The sequence below is a fragment of the Ranitomeya variabilis genome, chromosome 1 (genome assembly GCF_051348905.1).
Source record: "Ranitomeya variabilis isolate aRanVar5 chromosome 1, aRanVar5.hap1, whole genome shotgun sequence".
In the NCBI taxonomy this organism is placed as follows: Eukaryota; Metazoa; Chordata; class Amphibia; order Anura; family Dendrobatidae; genus Ranitomeya; species Ranitomeya variabilis.
The window spans coordinates 881,097,899-881,121,429 of NC_135232.1; the positions used below are offsets into that span (position 1 = coordinate 881,097,899).

General features: G+C 45.2%; 1 protein-coding gene across 7 annotated transcripts in view; it reads right to left on the minus strand.

Annotated features, from left to right (window-relative positions):
- The window catches only part of CENPE (centromere protein E), a 211,295-nt gene that overhangs the window by 5,908 nt on the left and 181,856 nt on the right, over positions 1–23,531 (minus strand). For all 7 annotated transcript variants that reach the window (XM_077278140.1, XM_077278132.1, XM_077278125.1 and 4 more), the window contains 11 exons: positions 22,569–22,883; positions 21,541–21,705; positions 19,698–19,862; positions 19,381–19,596; positions 18,891–19,115; positions 18,598–18,807; positions 9,357–9,557; positions 3,257–3,460; positions 2,405–2,517; positions 2,199–2,296; positions 1,963–2,119 (listed from right to left, as the gene is read on the minus strand). In XM_077278140.1, coding sequence (XP_077134255.1) covers positions 1,963–2,119; positions 2,199–2,296; positions 2,405–2,517; positions 3,257–3,460; positions 9,357–9,557; positions 18,598–18,807; positions 18,891–19,115; positions 19,381–19,596; positions 19,698–19,862; positions 21,541–21,705; positions 22,569–22,883 — 2,069 coding nt within the window. The remainder of the gene's footprint in view (positions 1–1,962; positions 2,120–2,198; positions 2,297–2,404; positions 2,518–3,256; positions 3,461–9,356; positions 9,558–18,597; positions 18,808–18,890; positions 19,116–19,380; positions 19,597–19,697; positions 19,863–21,540; positions 21,706–22,568; positions 22,884–23,531) is intronic.

Here is a 23,531-nt window from a genome sequence, read left to right on the forward strand (position 1 = left end):
AAGACAGCGGCCGTTTCGCGCTGCCGCGCTTCCACGGGTCTTGATGCACACTGTGGATGGGTGGAGTCCTTTAAGCAGTATCCGCTCCTAGGTCACCACTCCTCCAACAGCATCATCACCAGATCCTACTTATCAAATAAAATACCATGATAATACATAGAAAAATAAAAACCTGATTAAAAGAGACAACGTATGAATATACAGAGAAATCAAAATTACATAAACTGGTACAAAATTGCATCACAAAAACACCGACATATCAAGTCTCTCATTTAACCCTAAAGGACCCGTAGCATTAACACGCATGATCCATGTACCTTCCCTTCTTAATAATAACCTATTGTGATCCCCTCCCTGTTCGGGTAAAGAGACCTTCTCCAAACCAGCAAACCGCAATACAGACGCTTCTCCCCCATGTTGTGTACGCATGTGCGAAATTAATCGTGGGACACCCTACCCAGTGCTGATTGAATTTTAGTGTTCCGTAAATCTCACAAAAAGGGGCCTGATAGTTTTCCCGATATAGTAAAAACCACAGGGGCAAAATAATGCATAAACCGTATGTGTAGTTCTACACGATATGAAGTCTCGTACTGTGTGAACATGAGGGCCTATCTTTATTACGTTATTAGTCAAATCATACTTACAATAATTGCAATGGCTACATTTAAAGTTGCCTGTTGGTGTTATTAAGAAGGGAAGGTACATGGTTTTGTGATGCAATTTTGTACCAGTTTATGTAATTTTGATTTCTCTGTATATTCATACGTTGTCTCTTTTAATCAGGTTTTTATTTTTCTATGCATTATCATGGTATTTTATTTGATAAGTAGGATCTGGTGATGATGCTGTTGGAGGAGTGGTGACCTAGGAGCGGATACTGCTTAAAGGACTCCACCCATCCACAGTGTGCATCAAGACCCGTGGAAGCGCGAAACGGCCGTCTTGTGGAATCACGTTTGTTCCCTGATTCGTCCTGCCTTTTGACTACATGTCATAATAAAGAAGTGGATTTTAGCGGATGGTGAGTGCTCGCATTTTCTAATAGACTGTTGTACTTCAAGTTTGGATTTTTTCATGGAGAGCACCAGATATCTGCATGGACATTTACGCATTATGAGGACATAGAATAAGTGTGTGCAGGTGACATAAACCAGCTGTTGGTGCGGCTTCTTGCTCTCTTTTTTTCAGTCATTTCTAGAACATACTAATATAACCTCGCTCCTCCAATTCAAAGTACTGGGCAGAGTGGTTGCAAAGTGGAAGCTTTGCGGAAATGTGGTTGCATGTCATATAGTGGTCCAATTAGAGGTGTTGGTGGGCGAGTGATGTGATAGACTACTCTAAAAACACCCCGTTTCCTAAAAGGCAGGGAAAATTGGCTGATCTTCCTATGGAACAAAAAACAAACAAAAAAATATTGCATGCAGTGAGTCACTGCCAGACACTTCTAACAACCATTCATCTACCAGGATTGGGCAGACAAAATTCAACATGCCCAATCCTCATCTTCCATGACATCTGCTGCCAGGAAAAAGCTTTGAGTTTTGTCTTAATATCGGATAATTGTGGGTATCTCTCCCAACTTCTCCCACACAGCTCAGCGAAGTGTCCATACATCTAGGAGGAAGAGGGGGATTAAGACACTGCCATACAAGGAGAGTCTGGAGGACCCATAAATATTAGATGGTCGGCCAATCCAGCCAAAATCATTGGGTTTGAAATGCATATGGGTAACAACTTCAGACTTGTGTAAGGAAGGAAGTGCACATTAGGAGTGTGACCTTATCAGTGCTCCTTCCTGTGGCACTGCCTTTGGATATAATGCGTTCTAAGGACAGTTTAGTGGAAATATTTTTTGCATTTTAGAAACACACTTCTGATCTATGGTTGGAGAACAAGTCCTCAGCTCCAACCAGACTTACCAGGTAGATGAATGAGCATGAGACATAGCAGCCATACCTTGAAAGATGGTGGACTTTTTTCTTGTACTGTCCAATTTCTCGCTTTAATGCAGCATTTTGTGACTGAAGCATAAGCATAGCCGTGCTCTGCACAATGCCACTTCCACCCCCACATGTCAGAGGGTATTGAGGGGAAGTTGAACTGGTGGAACAAACTGAGGGAAAACATTTGTTAGAGTATTGCACATTTTTTAAAGCCACATCCACGGCAAGTATCAAGCTCTGTATACATACTGGAAGCATCGGTGTCTTTTTGGGTTCGTCTGAGCTCTTCTTTTAGCTTTCGTAAGCGCGTTTCTTTGTCTTCAACAAAAGCTTTTAAAGAGGATATTCTAGAGGGCACACACACATTTAGTCCAAGTTATTGAAAGCAAAAGGGTATTTAAGTAAAGTAAATATGTACAACAACACATCAAGATGTTTTAGTCTACAGTACTTACTGTTGTTCTGTAGATTTTGAAAGTTTCACCCTTTCCATCTCCACCCATACGACTCGGGATTTGAGGTTTTCTATTTCATCTTTGTATGGTGCTGCACCTTTGGAGATTTTTTCCTTATGAAAAAAAACACATAAAAAGCCCACAACTGTAAATTAACTTTTCTCAGATATCTAAAAAGACAGATGAAGCAAAATTACCTGAAAAAAAACAAACCTGTTGTATTTACCTGCAGATGAGCTATATGCTGCAGGTAAACAGTGCGGCTGCAAGGATAAAATTATGTTGCATTCTCCCTGCAGCCTCACGCTTTACTACACCGTGTGCATGCTGTAATCATGCCCACCACTGTACACCAGGACTAATTTCTGTTAAAGAGGTTGTCCACTACTTTAGCATTGATGACTTATACTTCGGATAGGTTTTCAATGCCTGATCGGTGGGCTTCGACACCCAGCACCCTCAGAAGTTGTCAATTACTATCAGTAGACCGAGCAGCTACGTGTCTGCAGCCAAGTACTGCACTTCTGCCCCTTACTGATTTGAATAGGGGGAAGATATGTGGTACGTGGCCGCGGACACCATCGGGAGAAGGAGCAGGTTTGTAAATTGTGCACTTTCGGCTGCCGCCAGCCTAGAGAACAACTAGTCAGTAGACATTGATGACCTATCCCAAGGATAAAGTCGTCAATGTTAAAGTACTGGATAACCTCTAAAGGAAAACTAGGTCTTCCGCTCCTTATATAAGCACAATCTTAAAGCTCATATTGCTTAAAATTTGTGCCTCAAACAATACAGCTAAGCAATAATTAATAAAGCAGCTATTAAAATACATTCCGATAATGTGGATACTACCTGGAGAATCTGTATTTCCTTCTGTGCCGCTTGGAGAAGCTTCTCTTTTTCGTTCACCTTAACCTGCATCTCAGAAAGCTCCGACTCTGCGACCTTGGAGCGCAGCTTGTCTTCGAGCAGTAACGCCCGTTGTTCTTTTTGTTTTGCATCTGATTCAACAGCACTCAGCTGCTTTTCCAAGTCCTGGATCCGGCACTGCATTTTCTGGAAAACCCCAATTAAGACAATTATCTCTAGGGCACCCACAAATGTTGTTGGCAGGCATAATTTAGTTCAAAAAGCTTCTAAATTATGCACTGTAACAGAACCACACTCAACGTAAAGCCCCTATGATTCCTAACACAGGCAAGTGAGCAGAATTAAGATTAGTGCAATAATAATGCAGTTCGACAAAAACAAGTTCGCCACATTAGCGGTTAATTAGAAATACCATTTCATTTGCATTATAATGAATATAATGGAAACTCCCTTAGGAACCTTGTAGAAGTAGCCATAAGGAAAGTATCTTCATGTGTAATTGATACTAATTTAATACAATTATGGTAACTTTACAGACTGCTCAAAAACAGGGATGGCTACCTGCTACCTACACTCAACAGTCAACGGGGCAGCATGGTGGCTCAGTGGTTAGCACTGCAGCCTTGCAGCGAGGGTCCTGGGTTCAAATCCTACCAAGGCCAAAATCTGCAAGGAGTTTGTATGTTTGTGTGGGTTTCCTCCAGGTACTCCGGTTTCCTCCCACATTCCAAAAAAACATACTGATAGGGATTCTAGATTGTGAGCCTCATCGGGGACAGCAATGATAATGTGTGCAAACTATAAAGCGCTGCAGAATATGTTAGCGCTATATAAAAATAAAGATTATTATTATTTTTATTAAAGTCATGGAATTGTAGAAATCAATGCATCCTCATGGCACAGATCATATAGTCTCTCCCAACTAATTTTTGGTTATTGTGTCCAAGGCAAAAGCAGGACTCCTCGCCGAAGAGGATCGACATACATTGCAGCCTCCACTGCCATCTTGCTCCATGATAGACTTTGAGAGCAATGACATAAGGCCAATGGAATATATGTAGCTGGCCTTATGGTTCGTAGCCCAATGTGGTGCAAAAAGTCATAGTTACTCACCGATAACGGTGTTTCTCGGAGCCCATGACAGCACTACGGAGAGAGGGGATCCGCCCTTCAGGGACAGGAAACCTACAGATAAAAGGGCGGTACCTCTCCCTCGCATCAGTTGGTTTACAGAGCATCGGAGGACCTCCAGGTTAGTTTACAACAGAGAAAATACCATATTATAACATTTCTTAAAAAAAGGAACCCCGTGCCTAAATTATAATATATAACTATATAAATCATATGTAATTAAAGGTGCTCACCGCACTCGTGATGGGAGGGAATAAGCGAGTGCTGTCATGGGCTCCGAGAAACACCGTTATCGGTGAGTAACTATGACTTTCTCGGTCCCCCATGACAGCACTATGGAGAGAATTGCAGAGACTAAGCTTAGGGAGGGACCACCGCCTCAAGAACCCTTCGACCGAAGGTCAGGTCAGACACAGAGGCTAGATTTAATCTAGAGTGCCTAAAAAAGGTTGACGGTGATGACCAGGTGGCCGCCTTACAGATCTGTTCTATTGATACCTCTGACCTCTCAGCCTATGAGGTAGCTACTGCTCTTGTGGAATGCGCTCTTATACCGTCCGGGATCGCATTCCCCGTGGATAAATATGCCAACGCTATTGCCTCTTTTATCCACCTTGCCAAGGTACCTTTAGATGCCCGGAATTCTTTTCTGGGACCCTGAAAACAGACAAACAGAGAGCCTTCCTTCCTATACTCCCTGGTGGAATCTAGGTATTGGACTAGGCATCTTCTGACGTCTAGATTATGGAAGTTCTGCTCTTTCTCATTTCTAGGGTTCGGGCAGAAGGACGGCAGGGATATTTCCTGTGACCTATGGAATTTTGTCGCCACTTTTGGCAAATAGGCCGGGTCAGGTCTTAGAGTGACTATCATCCATGACTTTTGTAAAGGGGGGGTTAGAGGACAGGGCTTGAATGTCACTTATCCTGCGCGCAGATGTTAAGGCTACTAGAAGAATGTTCATAAGAGATAGTATTTTAATGGGAATCATGTCTACTGGTTCAAACGGAGGACCAGATAATGCCGAGAGTACTAGATTTAAGTCCCATGGGGCCATTTTTTGGGTAACTACAGGTTTTGCTCTTGTTACCGCTTTAATGAATCTTATTATCCATGGGTTGGCTGCAATATTCTGGTTATAGAGTGCACCCAGGGCTGCTATCTGTACTTTAAGAGTACTAACCGCTAACCCCTGTTCCAGACCTTTTTGTAGGAACTCAAGTATTTTATTAATTGAGGGTCCCTCCTGGATTTTAACTTTGGATACAGACAAGAATTTTTTCCATGTTTTCCCATATATCTTAGTAGTAATAGGTTTTCTACATTTTAATAATGATGTTGTGACCAAGTTGTCTGAGAAGCCTCTTTTTTTTAATAGTTCCCGTTCAAAAACCAGGCTGTCAAATGCAAGTTCGTCTCCTGGGTGGAAGATCGGTCCTTGCTGTAGTAGGTCTGGCAAATTCGGTAGAACCCATGGGTCTGAGACCGATAGCATCCTTAGCCAGGAAAACCATGTCCTTTTGGGCCAGAATGGGGCAATAAGGATCATTTTTGTTTTGTCCTCTCTGACTTTCCGAATGACTGCCGGAATCAGAACGGTTGGTGGAAAAGCGTATGTCAGTTTGTGTGTCCATGGAATCAGAAAGGCATCCAGAGCCTGAGGATTCCCTTCCGGGCTTAGAGAACAAAATTTGCTAACTTTTTTGTTTTTGTAATTGGCGAACAAATCTATTGTTGGGGTTCCCCACATCCTCGTGATCTGGTTGTAGACAGACTGATTCAGGGACCATTTGCCTTGTTTCAACTGGGTTCGACTCAAGTAATCTGCTTTCTCGTTTTTTTAACCTTGAATATGCAGTGCAGAAAGGGATAGTAGATTTGTTTCTGCAAGGCTGAAAATTTTGGCGGAGGAATTCATCAGTGACCGAGACCTTGTTCCTCCCTGGTGATTTATGTAGGCTACTGTCACTATATTGTCCGAGAAAATTCAGACATGATGTCCCCGAATGTGGGTAAGGAATGATAGAAGCGCATGATGTACCGCCCAGAGTTCTTTTTGATTTGAGGATGCTAGTTCCTGAATTGACCAGATGCCCTGAGCCACTTTGTCTGCCAAAGCCCTTCCCATTTATTCTCTTGATCTGGCTTTCCAGCTGGTCAACCCACACCATCAAAGATCTGGAGGTGCAGGTCGCTGCAACTGCAGGTCTCAAGCTACCCCCAGCCGATTCCCAAGCCCCTTTAAGAAAGGTATCCGCTTTCTTGTCTGAGGATATGGGTACCCTCAAAGACCCCTTAAACGGGAGCACAAATTTTTTCGAGGCTTTGGCCACTGCCACGTCCAATTTGGGTGCCTTGTCCCAAGAAGTGGACGCCTCATCATCGAAGGGATACTTTCTTTTAAGTGAGGGTACTGAAGAGTTCCTCCTGTCCGGTTTTTCCCATTCTTTTTTGATCAGTGTCTGGACATTGGGATTTAACGGAAAAGTTCTCCGCTTTTTTTGTCCCAGACCTCCGAACATAATATCTTGAGCCGTTTTATCCGGTCTGGGATCCTCGACCCCCATAGTGGCTCTGACGGTTTTAACTAAAGCGTCCACTTCCTCTAGTGGGAAGCAATGACGGCCCGAATCTTCATCGGAGGAAGATAGGGAGGATTTGGAATCGTCAGAGTCCGCGTCCTCAGACGAGGATCGGACAGAGTGAGAATATACCGTCTCCTTCACCTTTTCCTTCCCTTTTTTGGAAGATAACAGGGCATCCTGAACTTCAGATCTTATTATAGTTTTAAGTTCAGATGCGAAGTCAGGGGTCTCTTCACATAATAATCGCTGAATGCAAGATTTACAAAGCTTTTTTCTCCAGGTTACCGGCAAAGCTTTGTTACAGGTGGGACAGACCCTATTTTTCTTTTTCTCCAGGCTCTTACCCTAGTAAGGGAGAAGAGGGAGCCCTATTATAAAAGCCCTATTATAAAAAATGTACACTTTCACGGAGATCACTCACCATCCGGATGTGGAGGCAGGTACCGATTCTGGAGGTGGGCCCGGGTCTGGCAGTGGAGCTTCTTGAGGAGGAGAGTTAGTCCCTGCAGCAGATCTGCTGCGCTGTGTGGACCGACTGCTTGATTCACTTCTTCTGGAGCTCCTTGGGTCCCCTTTCTTATGGTGCTGCTGTCTGGGCTGCAGCTGCTGTGGATCGCTGTCCTCCATGGTTAAACGGAGATAGTGCGACAACTATGTGTGCACCATCTCCCTTTTTGAATTCGGCACCACCCCCGGCGTTCTGCCTCACTTCCGGTCCTGCGCACATCCCAGGGAGAGGAGAGAGTACCGCGCATGCGCACGGAGATGACCCGGAAGTTCACGCCGCATTTCCGGAGCGGCGGCCATCTTTCTTCACCCGGAGCGTGCAGCAGCCGGCACCGGAGCTCCGGGTGACCAGCGCCCCTTCCTCCCTCGGAGTCTGGCGGCGGCCTCTCCCCCGCACACCCTGAAGAACCTGTCGGTTCCAGCGGTGGCGGCTTCGGGTGCCGGACGAGCCGCGGCAGGAGCCTCCTCGCTGCCGGAACCCGACTGTCCGGTCCCGGTCCTTTGGAAACGGCGTCTTCGTGTCAGGTACTGCCGAAAAGAGGTTCCCCGTCAGGGACAGGAAACCAACTGATGCGAGGGAGAGGTACCGCCCTTTTATCTGTAGGTTTCCTGTCCCTGAAGGGCGGATCCCCCCTCTCCGTAGTGCTGTCATGGGGGACCGAGAAGCCTCCTGATTGTTTGGGTAGACATGGTTTGCTGCCATAAATTTGGTATAGGATGTCCAATTTCACTTGCAGTACAGAATGGGTCAATCATGGAACCAGTGGCACAGCTAATTTTCCAAAATGACAACGCCAGGCCGTATGTTGCTTGTGTTACTTTGAGCAGCCTGAATGGCCTGAACATGCTACCTTGGCCTGCAGCATCTCAGGACTTGTCCCTCATCGAGCACATCTGGGATGTCATTGGTCGACAATGCAATAGGAGCTGGCAGCAGCGGATTTTGGCAGAACATTCCTCAGACAACCATTAATAACCTCATTTATAGCATGCCAAGGCGTGCAAGTGCATGCATTTCTACCTGTTGAGCTCATACTCTATGCTGAAGAGATGTGCTAAAACAAGAAAAAATGGCCGACCTGTTTAATAAACAGATAACGAATGCTTCTAACATGACATGCCAAAGAGTAAGGGTACATGCACACTTTAGTGTTTGCAGCAGAAAAACCTGCTACTGGAGTGCTGGCAGGAAAAAAAATTGCTGCATAAAATACTCGTGTTTTTGTATCTATTTTCTCATTCATTTAAACTGGTGAAAAACAATGCAAAAACGCAGAAAGTTGATGTGAAATGGCTTCAAATCTGCAAGGAAATTAATAAAAAAAGCAGCATTTGCATGAGATTTCAGAAAGCCTTTTTCATTTTTTGGTACAATTTAAAACATTGCAGTTTTTTTTTTTTTTTTTTTTTTACAAGCAAAAAAACTTAATGAGTGAACAAACCCTAAGGGGTGTTGCTCAGAACACTAACATCTGTTGTGCTTTCTTTTTGCACTTCTACCTAGAATTCCATGCTCCTACAAAATCCACATCATTTAGGTTTTACCTTTGTGAATTATTGCATGCCCTAAGAAAAAAAAAGCAAATTAAAATGTAGCTTCTATTAGAGGTGGGAGAGAATAATAAATGCCCAGTACACAACTATTCTGTAGAATATAAAGGGATTTCGATAAAGTTTCACTAATATTTCAATTGCACCTAAACAATCCTTGAGTTTTGAGGCTATCTATGGTGTAGGGTCAGGACACCTGAAGAAACTAACCATTGATGACATGTGTAACCCATACACTGTCCAGTAAAGGCTTGCATAAGTACAGCCCAGGTAAAACTCCTCTTTACTAGTGGTTAGAAATACTATACCTTTAATTCTCCCTGAACATTTTTCAGAGTTCCACACAAACGTGCGTTTTCCTCCTCCAACATGTTAGAATCACCAGATGGGGCAATTTTCTGCATCCTTTGCAACAAATCCATATTTTTTTCTTTTTTTTCATGCAATTCTGCTTTCAGAGTATTGAGGTATAGCATGGTGTCTTGCTTTGTTTTAGATTGAGCAATTATCTGCGAACAAAATAAAAAGGTCACCATTCATGAGACAAATAGTAAAGAGTAGTTGACCCCACAATCTATATAACCAAGTTAGTTTCTGTCTATGGACATCAACAACAGGCTTGTGCGGTACTCTGCAATCTCCGGCAGTCCCATAGACAATGAATGGAGCGGTGGTGTGCAGGTTTGGTCACCCATTCCATCCTGTCTGGGCATTTCAGAACCCTCTTCTAGTAATCGGTGGGGGGTCCCACAGGAACAGTGATAACTGAAGAGGAGAATAACCCTACAGCCAGTGTCACACATTCACGAAAAAACAATGCAAAGGTTAAAATAGGGATTTTTGTGTACTCACCGTAAAATCCTTTTCTCCGAGCCACTCATTGGGGGACACAGGAGCATGGGTGCATGCTGCTGCCACTAGGAGGCTGACACTAAGTAAGTAAAAAAAAGTTAGCTCCTCCTCTGCAGTATACACCGCCCACTGGCTCCGGTTCAGTGACCAAGCAGTAGATCAACAAAAAATTAACCGTAGGTACAACATGTCAAAACTATAGCACTCATCAAAGGCAACAGGCCAAAAAGGGTGGGTGCTATGTCCCCCAATGAGTAGCTTGGAGAAAAGGACTTTACGGTGAGTACACAAAAATCCCTATTTCTCCATCGCCACATTGGGGGACACAGGACCGTGTGACATCCCAAAGCAGTCCCTGGGTAGGTAATTACAACATAACAGAGTCAACTCACGGCGCCTGCTGTCTAAAGGTGCGCTACCGCTGCCTGCAAAATTCGTCTACCCAGGCTCGCATCTGCAGATGCCTGAGTATGGACATTATGCTTTGAGAAACTATGTAGGCTAGACCAGGTCGCAGCTTTGCAAACCTGCTCAGCAGACGCTTGATGCCGAATGGCCCATGAAGCACCCACCGACCGAGCGGAGTGTGCCTTGATCCCGCTGGGATAGGCTTGCCTCTGACGCGATAAGCTTCTTGAATAGTTGACTGAATCCATCAGGCTACTGTCGTCTTAGAAGCAGCCAATCCCTTCTGGTGTCCCACTGGGAGCACGAACTGAGCTTCCGTCTGGCGAAAAAGGAGCCGTTCTAGACACATACTTTCAGAGAGCCATTACAAGATCCAAAGAGTGAAGAGCCTTCTCCACGCAGTGTGCCGGAGCAGGACAAAACGAATGAAGTACGATATCCTCGTTCAGGTGGAAGGAAGGTGGGAAGAAGAAAGGTGGGAGACGGTCTGAGGACCAGTCTCGGTGGAATGTGAGAAAAGGCGCTCTTCGGGAAAAAGCAGCCAACTCAGAGACTCTTCTGATCGAAGTAATTGCAATAAGAAAAGCTACCTTCCAAGAGAGGAGAGATAGACATGTCTTGCAACGGCTCAAAGGGAGATTCCTGCAGGACGCCTAGGACCAGATTAGGTCCCAAGCCTCTAGAGGTGCTCTATAGGGAGGCACCACGTGGGAGACTCCCTGAAAGAACATTCTTACCTGGGGTTTAGAAGCAATCTAACGCTGGAAAAGTACTGACAAGGCCGAGACCTGCCACTTGAGGAAGCTCGGCGATAGGCCCAAGTCCAGACCAGATTGGAGGAATTCCAAGATGGTGGGAATGTTGAAAACCAGCAGAGGGCAACCTCTACTTCTGCACCATTCAAAATAGATCTTCCAGGTCCGATGATAGATGCGCAATGACACCGGCTTTCGGGCATTGATCAAGGTGGAAACTACTTCGCTGGAAAAACCCACTTGAGTCAGAACCCAGGATTAAACGGTCAAGCCGTCAAACACAGGGCCCCTGAGTTCTGGAGGTAAATCGGACCCCGAGAAAGCAAATCCGGCCGATCTTGTAGTCGCCAAGGAACGTCTGCATTCAGTTGGATCAGCTCCATGTACCACGCTCGGCGAGACCAATCCAGAGCGATGAGGATCACCGGTACCCTCTCCGCCTTGATCTTCCTGATGACCTTTGGAAGAAAGGGCAAGGGAGGGAACAGGTAAGGAAGACGAAAATAACTCCAAGGGAGGGCCAGCGTGTCTACCCTGATTGCTCTCGGGTCCCGGGACCGGGCCACAAACTGAGGTAGCTTGGCATTGAACCAGGAAGCCATCAGGTCTACGTCTGGAGTACCCCAACGAAGGCAGATCTGCTGTAAAATGTCCTGATGGAGTGACCACTCTCCCGAGGCAAGGCCTTGGCGGCTGACTAAGTCCGCGGCCCAATTTTCCACCCCTGGAATGTGAACGGCCGATATGACCCAGCGGTTTCTTTCGGCCCTCGAAGAATGTGTTCTACCTCGCGCGTATTGCAGCCTTCCTGTGGGTGCCCCCTGATAATTTATATATGCCACAGCCGTGGCACTGTCCAACTGAATTCGGATGGGGCGGCCTACGAGGAGATGATGGAACAGCCGCAGGGACAGCCAAATCGCACGGATCTCCAGGACATTGATTGGAAGGCGAGACTCGTGAGGAGAGCAACTCCCCTGGGCAGTGTAATGACAAAGCCGAGGAGGCTGGCATCGGTAGTGACTACCAGCCAATGGACTAGGAGGAAGGACATTCCTTGGAGAAGGGAGGCCTGGAGCGTCCACCATTGGAGCGCATGCTTGACCCGAGGGGTCAGTGGACACGGCTGATATAGGGAAAAAGGACTTGTCCCATGCGTCCAACAGTGTGTGCTGTAGGGGACGAAGATGCAGTTGCGCAAACGGAATTGCCTTCATTGCGGCTACCATCCTCCCGAGAATCCTCATGCCGAAACAGATGGAACAGGGAGACTGTTGACAGAGCTTCCGGACCCCCTGCTGAAGAGGTAGGACCTTGTCCCAAGGGAGAATCACCAACCCTCGGAAAGTGTCCAGAGTCATGTCCAGGAAGGAAATTTGCTGAGTTGACCAGGAGACGGACCTTTTTTTAAAGTTAATTAACAAGCCTAGTCGAGAAAGAATATCCAAATAAATGCTTACGCACTCCTCGCAGGCTTGGAAAGATGGGCCTTTGACCAGTAAATCGTCCAGATAGGGGCGAACGACTAGGCCCCGAGAGTGTAGGATGGCCATGACAGCCGCCTTGACCTTTGTGAAGACTCTGGGGGCGGTGGCGAGGCCAAAAGGTAAGGCCGTGAACTGAAAATGTTCCCCGCGGACAGAGAAGCGAAGTAACCTTTGGTGAGGAGGGAAGATTGGAATGAGAAGATGCGCATCCCAAATGTCGATGGAGGCTAAGAATTCACCTTGCTCCATCGAGGTGATGACTTAACAGAGAGACTCCATCCTGAAATGTCAGACTTTGACAAATCTGTTTACGAGCTTTAGATCCAGAATGGGCCTGACTGTACCATCCTTCTTGGGGGACCGTGAACAGATTTGAATAAAAACCCTAGAACCTTTCGTTCTCTGGGGCCGAGATAATGACCCGTCTCGGCGAAGAGACTCGATGGCCTGGAAAAAAGCCCGAGCTCGTGTTCCCGGTTCGGGAGGCAAAAAACCAGGTTGGAGAGGGGGGGGGGGGGAAATTCAATTTTGTAACCGAAGGACACCGGATCCCTGACCCACTCGTCGTGAACGACTGCAAGCCAGATATGGCGAAAGAGGAGTAGGCGGCTGCCTACTCTACTGGTGTCGTCCGGACAAAGTTGCGAGTCATTTAGTTGAAGATCTTTGGGGTCTGGATCCCCTAGATCTAGACTGCATGGGACGGCTCTTCCACGAGTGGTTGGGCTTGTACGAGGTCTGTGGACTTTTGTCTCTGACAGCGTGACGCCCCGAACCGGGGGAACTGGCCGTAGAGGACCACCCGCAATTGATGCGAAAGGACTGAAAACGGATTGGTTGCCTAAATCTCTGCTGGGGAAGGGATTTACTCTTCCATCCTGTAGCATCCGAAATCAGTTGGTCCAGCTTTTCACCAAATAAGCGGCCACTAAGGCACGGAAGGGACGTTAAGGACTTTTTAGATGCAGAGTCCGCTCGCCAGTTCCTCAGGCATAGTGCCCTTCTAATCGCCACTGCGTTTGAAGCTGTAAGTGCAGAGCAATTAGCTGCGTCCAGGAAAGCATTTACTAAGCAATCACCAGCCAAAGAAATTTGATTAGCCAACTCCGCTATCTCGGAGGGGAGATCACTCTTCTGTATGGCCTTCTGCAGAGAGTCTGCCCAAAAAGTCACGGCTTTGGCTACCCAGGTAGCTGCAAACGAGGGAAAAAGTGCCAAGCCTGATGCTTCAAAAACCGAACGGACGAGACTGTCAATCAGGCGATCTGTGGGATCCTTAATGGAGGATCCATCCGGCAGGGACAGAAGAGTTTTGGAGGACAAGCGGGATACGGGAGGATCCACTGGAGGAGTCCATTGTTTGCGGAGGTCAGGAGAGAAAGGATATCTGGACTCAAGAGATCTCTGACCTGCAAAGAGTTAGTCCGGACGCTCCCTATGTCTGAACTACCGTATGTCCTGGAACTCTGGGTGATTGGAAAAGAACCTATGAGGACGTTTTGTCCTTTTAAAAGGACACTGCATTATCCGCATGGGAAGTAAAGGGTTCATCGTCAACCTGCAGCGACTGGTTGACGTCCTCAATGAGACTATCTACAGTAGTCTGATAACCTGGTGACTCTAGATCAAGAAGCCCATCAGACTCAGAGTCACGGTCGCTATAGGCGCCTGGAGTGGGAGAGCGGGAAGCGGAGCTAACGGACGCCGAGGCACCGGAGGGCTTGGGGGACGAGCTATGTACACGCTTCCTGGATGCCCGTTTGTGTCTCGAATGAGAACGGCCCCTGCAGACCGATCGTTCCCCTGCGGTAGGGGAATTTTTTGACACAGGCGGATTAGTGGTCCTGATTCTGGATTGATCCTGGAGGGACTCAATCACTTTAGTCAAGGAAGCCATAGATTGCGAGAGTGACAAAGCACACTCAGGGGGACTGGTCAACATTGGCTCGTTCGTGTTGGGGGGCTCCTGAGAGCATTTAGGGTCACAAGCATGACAGAGCGGAGCAGTATGGAAGCTTGGTAGCGCAGCCTGACAGGAGGTGCAAGAAGTGAAACACTGTTTTCAAGGACTTTTTGGAGGTTTTAGGTAGAGAAATGTTCTACCCTGTTAACCTCCAAAAATACTGCAGGGATATGCTGCAAGGTTAGCAAGGCACTTTGTGTGCGGCTGTAATGTCAGCAGAGCCCGTCTGGTGGCTATATGAATCAGGGACCTGCGGCAGTGTGCAGAGCACTTACCCAGGTCCTGTGCCCATGTCCCCAGCGGTGCAGCGCTGTCCCTGTCTGTGCCTGTCTGTCCCTTCAGCATTAGGGGGGCTGAAGATGGCTGCCGAGATTAGGAGAGCGCTTCTCGCAGTGTGCGAGAAGCGCCAGACCGGTGGGCAGGGCCTCAGGCGTGATGGTGTTTGGGGGAGAACGGCCCCATGAAAGGGTCGGTCGCCCCAGTCTTCACCTTACGCAAAATGCGGTTAAAAATATAAAAATAAAGAAAAAGATAAAAAAAAGTATGGTCTGAATAACAGACCCCAGTGTGCCTCCTACGGACACTAAGCATGAACTGGTTCTATCCGGAGCCAGTGGGCAGTGTATACTGCAGAGGAGGAGCTAATTCTTTTTGTATTTACTTAGTGTCAGCCTCGTAGTGGAAGCAGCATACACCCAAGGTCCTGTGTCCCCCAATGAGGCGATGGAGAAATTGGCATCTGTAAGGCAGTTCACTGATGTTAGGAGACAGGGCAGTCAGGCCAGGTATCGTAATCTAAAAACTATCAATTTTGGCCTTGAAAAATCAGAGCAATATTTAGAATGTTTTTTTTCTACTTTGCATTCTAGCAGATTTAATACTTACAAATAAAGCAAGCATCAAGTCTGCCAAAATACAAAGTGGGGACATTTTTTAAAAATCACTCATTTTTCAAGGCCTAAACTTACCGTGTGTCATGGTTGTGTGAAACCGGCCTTAAAGGCAGACTTTGCTCAGATCTCAATAAGCGAGTTGATGTAGCTGTAAGCAACAGGGTGTATGGTTTTTAATCTTGTGTTTTCATTAATTTTTCATAAGAAAAAAAAAAGCATTAAAGAAAACTGCTCCAACCCCTTACCCTATCCCAGTCTTGTTACCCAACTCTCTTACAAAATACATAGAGAGCAAACTGTGCATTATAATACACAAAAAGACCAGGAGAATCATCGAGGCAAGAATTGTCAGACATATAAGTATTTCACCAACCTCTTCTCAGGTTTAATTTACTATGACTTCATTATTCACACCAGAGAGCCCCATGGTTCCGTGCTAAACACTCTAGAAGTGGTATACAGACAGTCAGACTTAAGGAATGCACAGCAAGCATAGGCTAATCCTCATCAGCTTTTTCGAGCCATGACTCCATATTTCTTTTAGATATACGGCCCTCTCCATGACCAATAGTGAGCATGTTTTATTAACAAATTCTTCAGTTGTCGTTACAGTCTGAGCCAGGGCTTTGCAATTAGTTTCCTTGCCATATAAACCTTCTCTAGCCCACATGTTGTATATGCTCTCTATCCTAGGACACAATTTCTCCCTTTAAGTTGGCAGTTCATCATGACAGATGCCAGCCTGCTTGAGTGAAGAGCAGTGTTTCATCAGTTCCCAGTCTAGGGGCACTGGAAATCTTGGGAGTTCTCATTTCCCATCTATGTTGCTCTCCTACATTGGCAAGAACTCCTAGTGGGCCAGCCAGTGTTCATTAAGTCCGACAATGCCATGGCCATTACTTATATCAAACATCAGGGCGGAACTCTAAGCAGATAGGTCCTGTTTGAGGTCCCTCATATTCTGCCATTTGCAGAGCAGAAAGTTGCAACGATATCAGCAGTACACATTCCCGGTTTGGACAACTGGGCAGACGAGTTTCTAAGTCGCAAGGGCCTTTCCTTGGACAAGTGGTCACTGAACCCATTTGTCTTCAGTCAGAACTGTCAAAAGATGGGGCACACCAGACTTCGACCTGATGGCATTCAGGGTGAATAATAAAGTTCTTCGCTTCATGCCCAGGTCCCGTGACCCTCAGATGCCCTAGTTGCCTTGTGGTCTCAGTTCAGCCTTCCCTATCAGTTTCCACCCCTGATCCCCAGGCTCAAAGATCAAGGCGGAACCAGTCATCCTCAGGGCTTCCAACTGGCCCAGAAGAGCTTGGTACGCATAAGTGGTCAACCTCATCGCAGATGCCCCATGGAAGCTTCCAGGTCGACCAGACATTTTTTCCCCCAGGGTCCCCTCTTCCACCAGAATTCACGGTCAATTTATTGGCATGGCTGTTAAGCCGCTGTTTTAACAGATGTCGGTTTTCCAGCCAGATTATTCAGACCACGATTAAAGCAAGGAAGCACGGTTCTTTCCTATTTTGCTGGTACAAAGGCAACCAGACAACCTCCATCTCCTTCTCTCTCCCTTCCCTTCCCTCCTGGCATTTCTTACGTCAGGTCTGTCTCAGCTCTCTTAAGAGTTAGATCTCTGCTCTTTCTATCCTATTTCAGAGGAATCTAGCTACCTGCTCCCAAGTCAGAACCTTCTTGCATGAGTCGCTCATTCGATTCCTCCCCATCATCCTCATGTGGATCCTTGGGACCTCAATCTGGTCCTCAACGCACTTCAAGGGCCCCCCTTTAGAGCCCATTTCTGACGTTTCTCTGTCCTGGAAGGTTGATTTTATGGTGGGGATCATCTCCATTAGGTGTGTCTTAGAGCCGATGGCCTTATCCCACTGTTCGCCCTTCCTTTTCCTTCATCAGAACAAAGTAGTGAGCATCCTGTTCCCTCCTTTCTTCCCTCAAAGTGGTCTCCCCCTTCCACTTTAATGAGGACATAGTCCTAGCATACTTCTGTCCATCCCGGGAAGAGTTCCTCCACAAAATGGATCTGGTTAGAGCTCTGTGTCTCCATTTTCCTTAACAGCATCTTTCAAACAGCCAGATTCTTTTTTGCGATTGATGTGGATCACTGCAGGGGACTTACAGCCCCCAAGACCACAGTCGCTCATTGGATCCTCTCTGCCATCCTGGAGTATCAAACACAAAATACACAGCCTTCACCCGTGCAGTGGGTGCTTCCTTGGCTGCTCATCAAACCTCTGCATTACAGCTCTGCAAGGCTAACTGTAGAACCTTGCAAAGGTATGCATGAAGGACCACAGTCCATATGGATGCCTTGGCTGACGCAAGCTTAGGTAGAGGTAGGAAGGTTCTGTTAGCGGAAGTCACCCAGTATTAGACCTGTTCTGAGTGTTCTCTCTCCCACCCTTGGGACTGCTTTAGGACATCCCATGGTCTACAGTGTCCCTCAATGAAGCGATAGAGATAAGAGGAATTTGGGTACTCACCTTAAAAATATCTCTCTCACTCCATTGTTGTGCCTGTTTGAATTTCTCTTTTTGCTTCTCCTACTGCTTAGCTTTGTGCCAGTTGGTGGGTGTAACCTGATTTGGAAGAGCTAACTTTTTGCCTCAAGTCAGCCTCTTAGTGGCAGCAGCACACACACATGGTCTACTGTGTCCCTCAGTGAAGGATTTAACGTGCCAAGCCTTGGAGAAAAAGTAAGACCCAAAGAAGTAGACTCCAGCACATATATAGCTGAGAGATATTTCAATGGGCCTGGATTTTTTGATCCGGGATTTAGAAGCAGACATTACAGCTGGGAGGGATTGGCTGCTCCCTTATCTCCAGTTCCAAGACTTGGAATGGACTATTTAAGGCAGCGGGTGCTTCCTCACTGGGGGCTGTGTGCGTGGAAGGATGAATATAGTTGTGTTATGAAAAGTCTGACCAGAAGTTACTGTGCTTTAATGGCACAGCCTGTCTGTTGTACCGAGGTTTGTTTTAATTTTACTTTTGTGCCAAGGAAAGGCTGCTTCTTTTCTGTGATGATTTATGGACGTTGATGCAAAACAAGGAGATTTATTAAACTACATCGAGTCTGTACCCACCTCAATTGCTGTCAGTGAGGAATCCCTAGAGAATACATATATATATATAGAATTGAAAGATAGTTTCAGTAAATTCAGATTTACCTTCAGTTTCTTTGTTAAATTCTGAATTACTCCAGCAATCCGCCTGTTCTCCTGATGTACACCGTCGTTGAGCCTTTTGGCATCAAAATGTAAGCTTTGAAATTCACTTAGCCATTCAATAAATTCTTCTTTGCTTTTCATTTCTTGTTTTAGCTCATTTTCTATACTGTTTAGAACAACCTGGACTTCAGAAAAGCCACCTTCAACATTCTAGACATGGAAAGAATTAACTAGCAAAATATCCCAAAGTGGCAAACCTTAGCTTGTAAAACATTGTCAAGCGGCATACATACCTTTAGCACATCTACTTTCTTGAATATCATTTGATTCATAAATTCGATTTCACAGAACTTAAGCTCCTCCGCCACGGTCTCTGACCATTTTGAGCCACATTGCTCAAGCGATTGGCACTGTAGAAGGAGCTGATCGTTTTTCTTTTGCAGTACACATAATTCATTTTCAAAGTCTTCGGCTGAACTGTAATGTTCTTCCTTGACAGCAGCACTCTTATATAGGACCTACAAAATACATAAGTTACAAAACTATCTGTAGACCAACTTCATTTAGCTGTTCAGTGTGTAACCTACATATTCTGGCAGTGTAAAAAGCTGGATGTGACTTTACAGCACTCAAAATCTGGGCTGCCTGTGAATACTGCACAAATAAAAGGCTTTTCCCAAAAAACACTCCTGTGCCAGCTGAATCTCTGCAAGGACAATCCGTACCTCCCGAGACTGGCATAACAACCCTTAGATCGCAAACCATTGTAGACCAGAACTATACCTTAAACTTATTGAGCAGCATTTGCATTTGAGAATTTAGCTTGACATGTTCAGTTTGCAGATTTCCAAACGTCCTAGAGAAAGTTGATGAGAGAGATTCTTTTATAGTGCTCATGGATTGATTTTGAGCTTGGGTCATAGTCTGGAGCTCGCAGGAGACGTTATTCAGTGAGCTGTGATGATCTGAATAAACTGTGTAAATTTTAACCATGAGATCCTTTATAAGAAAAAAAAAAAATTTTTTTAGAGATAAATTGTTATATTTAATTTAGCCAACTCCTAGTAAATAATGTCTTACAACCCAACCTGTTATATTACCTTCCATTCATTATTCTTTTCTTCCAAAATTTCAGTACACCCAGCTAGTTCATCCACTTCTTGCACAGGCTCATTCTGCATTAGACGCAGAGCTCTGACTTCTTTCTCCAGAAGATCCACATCTTCTAACAAGTCAAAGTTCTTCCTCTTTTCTGCTTTCACCTCCTGGATTAAAAAGTATTAAATATTCAGCACAAGAAATGCAATCCAATATAGCAGATTTAATTCTGTTCTAACAAATCGCAGTAATTTTGGAATTACTGTTGTGCAAACATATGTAACCTAAAGAAGGGGGGTATTCCAACCTGAAGAAGTGATGGCGTACTGTTATTGCATGCAATTACTCTATGATCATGAGAGTAAAGTCTCTGGGAAACCCAACAATCTCAATTGTGAATGGGTCACAGTGCAGATTCAACTCTGGGGGCTCATTCAGTCTTTTCCTGCAGAGCAGCACCCTGGCCACCCTGTGCAGGGAGACTGCAGCACAGCTCCATTCAAGCAAAGGGACAGCAGCACGGAAGCCTCAACATTCTGAGGATCAGCAAGATCCCAGAAGTTGTACTCCCACAGATTGTAAAGTGATATGCCATACTGATAGGATGAAACTGTACAGGAAGAAACTACTGCACTACAGACATAGAACACTATATAATGTGCAGAGATGGCCGCCCGGTAGCTGGTAGAGGTGTGGGTGAGAGCTGGCTACTTACTCAGTTCCCGGTGAGCACGATGCACATCCAAATGGTCTGGTGTTGGGGCAGACTCAGTGTGATGAGTGAAAATCTTAGGGAACGTCCTCCCATAGCTATGGTTTCCCTCGTGGGGACGGAGATGCAGGCTGGCGATGAGCTCCGGCCAGAAGAGCAGCCGTGTCCTAGGCGAAGAGTGCGTGATAGGACCAAGAAGCCGGCGCATTTCAAAACGCATCGGTTTCTTGGTCCCATCACGCACCCGCCACCTAGGACTGGTGACGTCACCCTAACCATGCCCCCCGCTAACCTCGCCACTGCACGGCAGCGCTTCCGGCTGGAGGTCATCGCCAGCCTGCATTTCCGTCACCACGAGGGAATCCATAGCTATGGGAGGACGCTCCCCTAAGCTTTTCGCTCATCACATGGAGTTGCCCCAACACCGGACCATCAGGATGTGCATCGTGCTCACCGGGAACTGAGTAAGTTGCCAACTCTCACCCACACCTCTACCAGCTACAGGACAGTCATCTCTGCACATTATATACAGTGTTTGTGTCTGTAGTGCGGTAGTTTCTTCTTGTACAGTTTCAGCACATGTGTTATCAGACAGATAACGCAGTCTGTCCAACTACCAGCGGCTTCAGCCCACCATCTGCCCATGAGTGCCAATGTGTCCCTCCTTTTTTCTTTCATACTGATCGGATGTCCTGATTATATTAGATGAAAAGCATAAAAAGAAAGTGAATGTCATGTTATACATCCAGTCCAACCTATAAACAGCATGGTATGGAGAAAAGCTGAGCAGAATGATATATAGGTTTGTCGGGAAAGAGTCCATTTAACTTACATTATGCACTGAAATCCCTGGCATTTGTGAAGAGATTAGTCCACTGGGTGGTCCTATTTAGTGAATGACAGTCTTTTCTGTGCGTCAGTGCATGTAGAACGGCTGTCAATCACCGATTAGGACCCATTGGACTCACATGCTCACAAAACACTTACAATTTCAATGAATGGTTTCCTGAAGCTTTTCCTACAAAAATGTTTAAAATTGATCTCATCAGTTCCACCAGTTCTATAGGATTTTCAACATGTCAGGGTCCCTTGAAATATCGTGTGGTATCTAATTTGCAAGGCAACAGAATTACCTCGTGCAGTTGTTGCATTTGTTCTTGCAAAGAAGAGATTTCTTGTAACCTTTCTTTTACTTCATTGACCTTCTCAAGTAGATGCTCACGGCTCTCATCACGCTCCTTTATCACGGTTTGGAGTTTTTCCTGAGAAGTAATCAGCTCATCTTGTACCTGTGCAACCTAACAAGCAGTTAAGACAGTTAACACGGCATCTTTACATCAGAAAAACAATGAGTTTATAGGAAAAGCCAGAAGAGTTAGGTTAGCTTCCATCCATTCACAAAAATCTTCACTCTATTCATGAAAAGTAGAAGTTGTGCATGAATTCAACTACATGAGGCCTTGTTTACATCGTTTTAAAAATATTATGTTTGTAAAATGTACACACTATTAGCATGTGAACTTAAGGAAATTTAATTTAGTTTTTTTTCTATTAAATAATAAAAAAAAGCTGCTACAAACCAAAACAGAAATGGGTAAAAGCAAAGTCTGAAAAAGGCCCCTTTTTCTTCATCTGGGCATTACCACAGATGTCCCTAGGGGGCGTGTACTTCTTCCACTGCTAGATGTTGACCAATTGTAACCAGAGTGTCATGCAGAGGAGAAAAGAACACGCCCTTAGAGACAAATCTCTGGTAATGCCAGGGTGAACTACAACAAATTCTAACCTAAACTTTACAAACTGATAAATTAAAAATAAAAACTACAGTTTACTCAGCTCTGCAACCACTATGCCATGATGTGGCCTGTTTAACATGCTCAAACTGGTGAAAGGTCCTCTTTAAGCATGGGCACTCACTGGGGGACAGCTCAACCCAACAACTGTAGTGAAGTTTCAACATTTCAAATTTAAAAAAGGTGTAAAATTGGGAGCTTCGTAAAAACGTAATATCTAGTAGCATCACTTAATTTCCATATGCAACCAGTGACCTTTTAAATTTAGTTAAAAAAAAAAGTAAGGAAAAAATGCATATTTATTCCATTTGTGGTAGATAATCATTTTTTACCACGGAGGTAGTAACTTGTATGGCTGGTATACTTACTGCTTTTTCTTGATCTTGCAAGGTGCTATATATATTTTCCTTTTCACTTCGTGCTCTCTGGAGCAACTGCTGGAACTGCTCCTGTTCTTGGTGAAGAGATGCTACGTCCAGTTCACACTGCTGCAGCTGCTCGCGTAGTGCAATGTTATCAGTCTTTATTTGTTTGGTGGAGGCCTCACTGAGACTCATCTTCTCCTGTAGCTGTTGGAGCTCAGTTTCTAGTTCATTTAGTTGGTTAGTCTTCCTAACTTGTTCAGCGGTGAGCAGGTTACGCTCATGTCTTTGCTGCTGTATTTCCTCTCTTAATTTCTCAGCCTGATGTTTACAGAAAAAGTCAGATTTCAGAACTCAAAAAAATCCACGACTGTACATTTTGGGATACTGTGTTAAAGAGTCAAGAACATCTCACAACATTTAAAAGAGGACTTAGCTCCGCTTATAATAAACACAGATGGGTTTCTGGAAAACTGCAGAAATTGCAATAAAACAGTAGCTAATGAGAAAACTACGATCATACTACAAATCCTTATATTTTGCTTGTTTTCTGTTTTTGTCTTTCAGAAAGAAGTTGGTGCATGTCAGCCCCCGAGGGTTGTTTGCATGTTAATGACCAGGCCAATTTTTACAATTCTGACCACTGTCCCTTTATAAGGTAATAACTCTGGAACACTTCAACGGATCCCAGTGATTCCGAGACGGTTTTCTCGTGACACTGTACTTCATAATAGTGATAACGTTTCTTTTATAAACAGAATAGTTAATAAATAACATTTCCCACATGTCTACTTTATATCAGCACAATTTTGGAACCAATATTTCTTATAAGGGTTAAAAGTTGAACAGCGAGGTTTTCATTTTTCCAACACTTTTTTTTTTTTTTTTAAGGGACCACATCACATTTGAAGCCACTTTGAGAGGTCTATACGATAAAAGATACCCAAAACACCATTCTAAAAATTGCAG